The 9,510-nt window shown below is 37.9% G+C and overlaps 1 protein-coding gene across 1 annotated transcript; it reads right to left on the bottom strand.

Moving 5' to 3' along the window:
• Positions 1-2,163: 2,163 nt before the first annotated feature.
• Positions 2,164-8,903, bottom strand: LOC128507956 (tripartite motif-containing protein 16-like). Its single transcript, XM_053479142.1, has 6 exons — positions 8,277-8,903; positions 4,706-4,801; positions 4,329-4,562; positions 4,028-4,199; positions 3,748-3,807; positions 2,164-3,207 (listed from the first exon to the last, which is right to left on the bottom strand). The coding sequence occupies exons 1-6, from the start codon at positions 8,880-8,882 to the stop codon at positions 2,675-2,677; spliced, it is 1,701 nt and encodes a 566-aa protein (XP_053335117.1). The 5' UTR covers positions 8,883-8,903; the 3' UTR covers positions 2,164-2,674.
• Positions 8,904-9,510: the final 607 nt, after the last annotated feature.

Raw genomic sequence — 9,510 nt, 5'->3', positions numbered from 1 at the left:
GCAGATCATATGTGATGCGCATATGTCTCTGACAAATGTAGTTGCGAGATGGCCTGGGTCAACTCATGATTCCTACATTTTGTCCAACAACAGTGTAGGGAACAGACTGCAAACAGGAGCTGTGCGTGATGGATGGCTTCTTGGTAAGTCGGCAGGAATGCGCATGTAATTGTAATTGAGTAATAATGCAAATGTGTTTAAAGCATACCTTTTAAAATGTTTTTTCTTTTAGGTATAATTATAATCTCCAATGATAAACAAACCCACACTTATTTTAATATTTTTAATGCAAAATTCACATCAATCAATGCAAATTTTCAGGAAACAAAACATGTTTTATAGCATTTAAAAATTAAGTGAAATGTTATATTGAATCAATATTGCCCTGGAAAAAACAAAAAAATATCTGGAGGCTATTTTACAAGCATGTACTTTCTTTTAAGTATTCTTATAATATTGTTTATAATTGTTACCTCTGCCTAGCACTTGAAATGTTATATTAATTGTTCCATTGTATTTACATTCATTGTTTTGTTATATTTTCTTTAAAAAAAATTGTAAATGTTTTACCTCTCAGGAGACAGTGGTTATCCCCTTAGAACGTGGCTGCTAACTCCACTAACTAGACCCCAAACCGAACAAGAACGGCGTTATAACGAGAAGCAATGCCGGACGCTGGAGGTGCTTGGATACGTCTGGTGGCACAGTATTGTACAGCCCTACAAAGGTTTGCCGCATTGTGGTGGCTTGCGCAGTGTTGCACAACATTGCTCAAAAAAATGGTATACCTGTTCCATCAAACACCCATACTGAAGATAATGAACCCGACCCTGGCCCTCCTAATGCAGTGCATAATGCTATGGCAATACAGCGGCGTATTAATGTAATAAATGCATTGTAAAAAGGCAAGTGAATTTTTTCACAAGTTCTTTAAGTAAACCACTTATTTCTGACAAAATAGTTTTTATTTCTTTCAGTTCGGAACACACTGCATTAACAGCATGAACCATGTGACGTTGGGTCTGCATGACTTCTTCCGTCAGTACACGCCTTGAGTTACCAGCGCTCGGTGGTGGCACAAAGGATGGTGGTGGAGGCACACAAGATACCGGTGGTGGCACACAGGATGGCGGCGGCGGCACGTAGGATCTAAGCCTACATCCCTTGTCTACCCCACTTGGACCACTCACCGGGCTGGAAAGCATTCCAGGATTAACTTTTCCTTTAATCATTAAAAGACGTTTAATTAAAGGTTGTATTGCATATCTGTAAATGTGTGAAATAAAATGTGCACTTGATGACTTGCTTTTGTATTTTTAAGTTACATTTTTTGCATATGAATAAACAGGAAAATTGTAGTGATGCACTGTTTTGTGTATGATTAAACTCAATGCAGTAATTTTCTCTGTCCTCCTACACAGAACCTGAGCCATGCAGTGTAAAGTGTACGGGTGTGCACACTGGGGGCATCACGTTGCATGTGCGCGCAAAACCAATGCCCTTGTTTTTAAAATCTCACTCCAAGCTTTTCTGAAAAGTTGACAGAAATGCATTTTAGGAATAAAATTAAGTATTTTAGGAATAAAAATTATGTCGTAAATTTGCCAAATGACTTTATTATGAAATTCAAAGGAATGATTAAAACACATTAAAACATTTCTATTGTGCATCAAGCTTTAACATGTAAAATATCTTTCAATTGTGTTTAATCATGACTGTTTTTCTTAAAATATCACTTTGTAAATTTTATCAATACTTCCATCTACATTTAGTACAATGATTTTTGGCTGCCAAATGCTGCTGAACAGGTAAGGAGGTGATAAAAACTGATAAAGACTCCATAAATTGGCAAAATAATAATAACTAGATAACGGCACTTATGAATTGATACTCACAGTGATACAGGGAACTCCTCAGTCTGGGTGAGTGAGTGGAAAGGGCTCATGGTTTTAAGCTACACCACTTTTCTCAGTGATGGTGTTGAGCTGTTATTCTAATTCTTGGTCTAATTCTAGGACAGGACTCGCTAGAAGTGTTGCAGGATGACATGAATGAAGGAAGGTTGCCTTGGGTTAGTAGCTTTGTGAGTAATAAACCACAGATATTGATTTATTACTGAATTCTTTAATTTTTTTTATACATTTCTTACATTCATGACACATAAATATTACTCATAATAATACAAGTCTGTGTTTACACGGTGTTACATACATACAGTATAAAGATATTTATTTAGAAGATTTAAAAATTCACTGCATTACAAACATTTACTTCAGATATAAAATCTTTTTTTTAGCAGATTAAAACAAAAAGTCTTTGCTGAAATATATTTGTGTGTGTGTGTGTGTGTGTGTGTGTGTTTGTGTGTGTGTGGTCAGTTTTAAACATCTACTTTCAATAATGTAAATATAAAGTTATTCTAAAGTGACGTCTGATGTGCCGAATCTCACCACGGCTCTTCACACAGATACAACTTTATAATAATACATTTAATACATTTAATAATACATCTGTTTATTTTTATTAAACTATATTCAGTGTTAATATTTACTCTTTAATTGTCGCTGTGTTAAATTACTGAGCTGTTTGTGCAGCTGGATTGTGTGTTAGTGAGACAGATGACTGAGCAACAATGTGACAATGTGCAGGAATTTTACACAAAACACTACACACTTTATTTTGGATCACACAATCTCACAGTAGAGCCAAACCTATAGAACCCAAACCCAGTGTACAGAGGCTGAGTGAATGTGGTGTGGACTCTGTGGAGGAGCTTCATCGTGTCAGAGACGCTGTAGAAGGACAGAGTTCCTGCACTGTGATCCACATACACTCCTATTCTGGAGGATGATGGAGCTCTGAGATCAGTATTAATGTTGTTGTGATAGAAAAATGGAGGAGAAGAAGAAGAACACCACAGATTCCAGGACTGATTGTTGCGTCCAAACTTACACTCATTACCCCGTCCTTTCCTCCTGATGTCTTTATATGAGACTGATATGGACACACTCTCACTGCTCCACTCCACCTCCCAGTAACAGCGTCCACACACACTCTCCTTACACAACACCTGCCACCAGGAGTCAAATCTCTCTGGATGATCAGAGTACTGCTGCTCTCTCTCACTGTATCTCACCGCTCTGTTCTTCTCAGACAGAATGAGGTTACGATGTGTCGTGTTGGGATCCAGAGTCAGATAACAGAAATCTAAAATAAAAGAGAAAAACAAACTGAACAATGTGAACATGTTGGGTTTAATTCACAGAATACTGTATATTCATGTGAAGAGTGAGACAGCTGTCTGTGTGCGCTGATATCTGAGGGAGAAATGTCTTAATGTTCATTCAGATTTTAATCTAAAGAAATAAAAAAACTGTTATTTATTCCAATTTGTCAGTATTTAGTGTTTTCTATTCTGCTAATGGAAGATATAATACTTTATTATTATTATTATTATTATTATTATTATGATGCATATTTTTTATGTGTATAATATACATTTATCTCTATTTTCACCCTTTCTCTTTCTCTCTCTCTCTCTCTCTCTCTCTCTCACACACACACACACACACACACACACACGCAAATAAACTAATAATTAAGTTTACATTTTAAATCACACAACTTTCCTGCACATCACTTGTCTGTATTTAATATTTTCTAAGCTGCTTTTAAAGAAAACGCTACTCTATAGACCTAATAAACCTGTGTTTGTGTGTGTGTGTGTGTGTGTGTGTGTGTGTGTACATTTCAGAAACTCTTCTCTGCTCTGTGGCTCTGGTAGTGAAAAGATCTGAACTGCTGCAGCTGTGGAGAGAAAAATGGAAATGAAGACAAAAAGCATCATCAGGTTGTAAAAGATGGAAACAGTTTAAAGTGATACAGTCAGTTTATTCATTTTAAATCAGTATTTTAGTTCAAACTGTCTGCAGGAAGGTCAGCAGGAGCATTGCTAAGAAATAAGACTTGACAGAGCGAGTAAAGACGTCCATCATTGTGTTTCTCCAGCAGGAACAGCTCCTCTTACCATGTGGAGGGATTTTGTTGAATTCCTCCTCACAGAATTCCTCGAGTCTCTTCTTCAGATCTGAGAGAGAATTCCTCACTCCATCAAATGAGAGATGTTGATGGACACTGATGCTGGATGTCTGAAAGTCTGGTCTGTCAAATGTAGGAGATCGACGTCCAGAAGCTAAAGCCTACAGAAAGCAGATTAAATGTAAAACACACTTGTGACATCAGAGGACATTCACTGTTCCATTAACAGGAGGTGTTTTAGAGAGTGTGTGAGGAACAGCTGTGTGTGTAGATCAGACAGTGAGTGTTACCTGGAGGAACTGGATGTGATCGTGTGTGTGTGAAAGCTGCTCCAGCTCAGTGAGTCTCCTCTGAAGATCAGCAATCTCCTGCTCCAGTTGCTCCAGGAGTCGTTCAGCTCGACTCAGTTCAGTCTTCTCCTGAGCTCTGATCAGCTCCGTCACCTCCGAGCGCTTTTTCTCCATGGAGCTGATCAGCTCAGTAAAGATCCTCTCACTGTCCTTCACTGCTGTCTGTGCACTCAGCTGTTAGGACACACACACACACACACACACACAGGATTTAAGGCTCATCTATCATTCCCTCTCTTACTGCGACTCTAAATGACTCCATGTTGTCCATGTTGTGTGTGTTTCTAGGAGCAGCTCTGTCTCTGCTCACTGCTCACCTTTATAGTGTTCACAGCCTGTTTCAGCTCCTGCACCTTCTTCTGCTTCTCCTGGATTCTCTGCTGGGATTTCATCTGCTCCTCCTTTAACTCACTCTGAGGACAAAACAGTTACATTCAGCTTTTTTTTTAAGTACTTACATAGTAAGATAATTCATTACATACATGTTTTGCACGTGTGTGTGTGTGTGTGTGTGTGTGTGTGTGTGTGTGTGTGTGTGTGTGTGCTGTAGTGTTACAGTTTCCCTTCACTGGATCTAAGAGACACAAACCCTTATCCAGCATGATGACAAGAGTAGAGTGGAGCACATTATATCTGCTTTGTTTATGTTTATGTTTATTCTCTCTCTCTCTCTCTCTCTGTTTTTAAATTTGAAATTGATGTTTAAATCATATAATTCACTAGAGCACATGCAGTGATGGTGACCGTGACACATACGCCTATCAGAATGTAGAGGAATGTTTATATCATGTGACATATTCAGATGTGAGTGACAGGTGAAGCTTGTGGTTAGTTCGGTCAAAATGTGGAACCATAAGAAGCTGACAGTCAGATTTAGATATCGGTGCCATGGGCAGCCACACAGAACAGCATGTTGGTGAAGCAGCACAATGCAGACGTGAAACAATAATAAATAAATTGTAATGGTGGTGACATTTGTGTGATCAGTTTACTGTTCCTTCAATGCAGGTTACATTTTTCATGCCACCGTATGGTTGGTGCCCTGATTCTAGTTTGTGAGGCAGGTTACTGCCCAAGAAGATCTCTCACTGAGTGTACGAGACGGGGAGGGGAGGAGAGGTGGACACTACCTCAGGTCTCACCACTGGAAGTCTGAGTACAGGGAAGTGCAGGATCACTCAGTCACTGAGTAAACCACAGTTCATTCATAATACTGTCTACATACACTATAGAACATCACAGACATGGTGGATTCTTATAGTTTGTGTAAAATTATTAATAATAATATAAAACCAGTCTACACACTCCTATGATGAAATGGTTTGTTATCAAATTAGCCAGATAAAAAAAATGTAAAGATAATAAAATGTAAAATCCATGTCAGATGCCCAGTTTATAAATGTATGTATGTAATAAAGTTTTTCATGCCGCTGTAAAAGGAGTTACGGTGAGTATAACACCTATGTGGGTTAACATGTCGTGCTGTGTTGCTAGCTTACATTACACTGGTTAACACAGAACAGATGATTTTACAGTTTCACACGATAATGTCTGTAGCCTGATGCAGAACCATAACAACATAACGTTTAGTTAACTTTCACTGAGGCGTCATTATAAAGGTTTTCTGTGATTGTATTGAGGTCCAGCGCTGTATCAGGGGAACTTCCAGTGATAACATTATTTTGGCTTTGTTGTAATACAGTATTTTAAGTTTCTCTCAAGCATAATTAATTCCAGAAGCGACTCGTAAATTAAAGTGAATGTCCCCATAAGAAATAATGAAAACTTTTTTGCTCATCCTTTGTAACGTTCGCAAACTGGTTACTAGCAATCTGAGGTTTCACTGTATATATAATTTATACATCTACACATATAATAAAACTATAGAGTTGGGGTGTCTGTACATTAAATATATTTGTGTATGATGAGTAATATAACACATCAACTCTGTCTGTTTGTTTGTGCACGTATCAGATAAAAACTACTGAACTCATTTTAAAATGTTTCAGTGGCTGAGCTTGAGGTAACACATGGGCTTTATTTCATCTCAATCAGCGCACAGGAAAAGAAGATATGCTAATTTGAAATATTAATGGAAAATGCCCTTATCATAAAAACATCAACCTTGAAAAAAATCATTAGTTCATCTCAAAATTCCACAGATGGCATTGTACATTCATTAAAACATGCCTATGAGTGTGTCATTAAATTTTACGTAAACAAACATGGTGTATACAGGTTCATCTCAATAAATTAGAATATCATCAAAAACTGAAGTTCATATATTATACAGACTATTTATTCACAAACTGATATATTTTAAATGTTTATTTAATTTTTTTGATGATTATGGCTCTCATCTAATGAAAACCAAAAATTCAGTATCTCAGAAAATTAGAATATTGTGAAAAAGTTCAATATTGGAGGCTCATGATGTCACACTCTAATCAGATAATTAACTTAAAACACCTGCAAAGATTTCCTGAGCCTTTAAATGGTCTCTCAGTCTGGTTCAGTAGGCTGACTGTTCACAGAGTGCTGTATCCAAGTACATTAATGGAAAGATGAATGGAAGGAAAAAATGTGATAGAAAAAGGTGCACAAGCAACAGGGAGAGGGACAGAATCCAAGTTGCTTGAGGTCCAGTATAAACTTTGCACAGTCAGTGGTGGTTTGGGGAGCGATGTCATCTACTGGTGTTGGTCCACTGTGTTTTATCAGGTCCAAGGTCAGCACAGCGTCTACCAGGAAGTTTTAGAGCACTTCATGCTTCCCATTGCTGATCAGCTTTATGGAGAAGCTGATTTAATTTTCCAGCAGGACTTGGCACACTGCCAGAAGTACTAATACCTGGTTTAAGGACCATGGTCTATGTGTGTTTGATTGGCCTGGAAAGTCTCCCAACCTAAAGCCCACAGAACATTTATAAAGTATTGTAAAAAGAAGATGTGAGACACCAGACCCAACAATGCAGAAGAACTAAAAAATGCTTTCAGAGCAACCTGGGCTTCCATACAGTAACACCTCAGCAGTGCCACAGACTGATCACCTTCATGCCACGCCTCATTGCTGCAGTAATTCATGCAAAGGGAGCCCTGACCAGGTACTGAGTACTGTACATGTTCATACTTTTCAGTACTCCAACATTTTGGTGTTTAAGATATTGTAGCGTTTTTACGCCGGAAAGAATGCTGGAGAGACGAGTGAGCTTATTTGCTGCCCAATGCAATGGCTGGGAGTACTTTATTAGGCACACAGAAGGTATGGCATGAGCAGCACCTTCACTCAGGAACCTACATCCAATTCAGCTTCAGCCTGAACCAGAGCACATTTCACACGTCACACCCCCACACACACAAACAGGGCCGAAGCCACTAACCCAAACAGCTTTCCCCATCATCGTGAACACACCGACATCCCCGCAAGGCATGCTGGTCGTCAGCCGCCGCCCACGCCACAATATTTTCTCCTTTTTTTATTGATCTTAACTAATATTTTCAGAAAATATTCAAATTTTCTGAGATACTGGATTTTGGGTTTTCATTAGCTGTAAGCCATAATTATCAAAATCAAAAGAAACAAACACAAAATATATTAGTCTGTGAATAATCAATCTATATGATATGAGTTTCACCTTTAAACTGAATAACTGAAATAAATCACATTTTTGCTAATATTCTAATTTACTGAGATGCAACTGTGTCTGTATATTCATATATATCACAAACATTATCTAGCCAAAGAGTCAACACACTAATATTTCATATTTTATATATTAATAGTAATAGTAATATCACTTTTTTGTGTAACTAACACAACACTGTGCACATGTTACTAGATATAAACTATAATTAAGAACCTCATCCTGGAAATCTTTCTCATTCTCACCTGTTTCTCAGCTCTTTCTGCTGCGGCTGTGACGGTGTCGTGTCCTTTGTGATTATCCATCGTACACAAATAACAGATGCAGGTTTGATCAGTACGGCAGTAGATCTCAATCAGCTTGTTATGTTCAGAACAGATCTTCTCTTGAAGTTTTGCTGAAGCTTCAGTTAATGTGTGTTTTTTCAAAGCAGGAACTTCCAGGTGAGGTTTCAGATGAGTTTCACAAAATGAAGCCAAACACGTTAGACAGGACTTGACGGCTTTGTGTTTTCTCCCGGTGCAGAAATCACACTCCACATCTCCAGGTCCAGCGTAACAGTGAGCAGGAGAAGCAGCTTGGACTTCAGTCTTCTTCTTCTTCAGTTTCTCCACCACTTCAGCCAGCATATTGTTTCTGCGTAGAACAGGCCTTGGAGTGAAAGTGTCTCTGCACTGAGGACAGCTGTAGACGCCCTTCTGATCCTCCTGATCCCAGCAGCCATTAATACACACCTTACAGAAACTGTGACCACAGGGGAGAGTCACCGGATCCTTCAGGAGATCCAGACACACTGGACAGATGAACTGATCCACTGAAAACTGATCTACTGAAATACTGGCCTCGGCCATTTTCTAGCACTAACAGAGAGAGAGAGAGAGAGAGAGAGAGAGAAAGACAGTCTACCTTTAGTTTTCTTTGACAAGAACTTCCTGGTTCTGTGTGTGTGTGTGTGTGTGTAAGAGAGAGTGTGAGAGGAGGAACTAAAAAGAGGGAGGGCATGAATACACCTCTGTTAACCATTTCATCTCCCTTTAGTCCATGATTCTGTGGAGACGTAAATTATTCCTGTCTACAAAACACCTGAATTGATACTTTGGTCTTGGTAATAAATACATTTTACATATTTTATTGATATTTTTATATATTTATTTATTTACTTTATTTTATTTATTGTTCACTATTTTTCACTATTTTTCCTCGTTCAGTGTGGATGCTTCCATGGTGTAGGTAGTGAAACCCATAAAAGACTGTATAGTACACAACATGCTTTGGTCAAATCTATTTAATAAAAATAAAAATAAAAATCCCATATAAGTAATAGTTTTCAAAACATTTTATAATATTTATTTCACATTCACATAATATTAACATTAGTGAAAACAGCTGAAACTTTATTTATTTAGGTAAGAATGTAAATAGTAATTAATAACTGTATTGGTATTATGATTATATTTATTGTTCGTCACTGTTTAACTG

This window comes from Clarias gariepinus, chromosome 2, assembly GCF_024256425.1.
Source record: "Clarias gariepinus isolate MV-2021 ecotype Netherlands chromosome 2, CGAR_prim_01v2, whole genome shotgun sequence".
NCBI classification, from domain to species: Eukaryota; Metazoa; Chordata; class Actinopteri; order Siluriformes; family Clariidae; genus Clarias; species Clarias gariepinus.
This window is presented reverse-complemented; position numbering and strand designations above follow the sequence as displayed.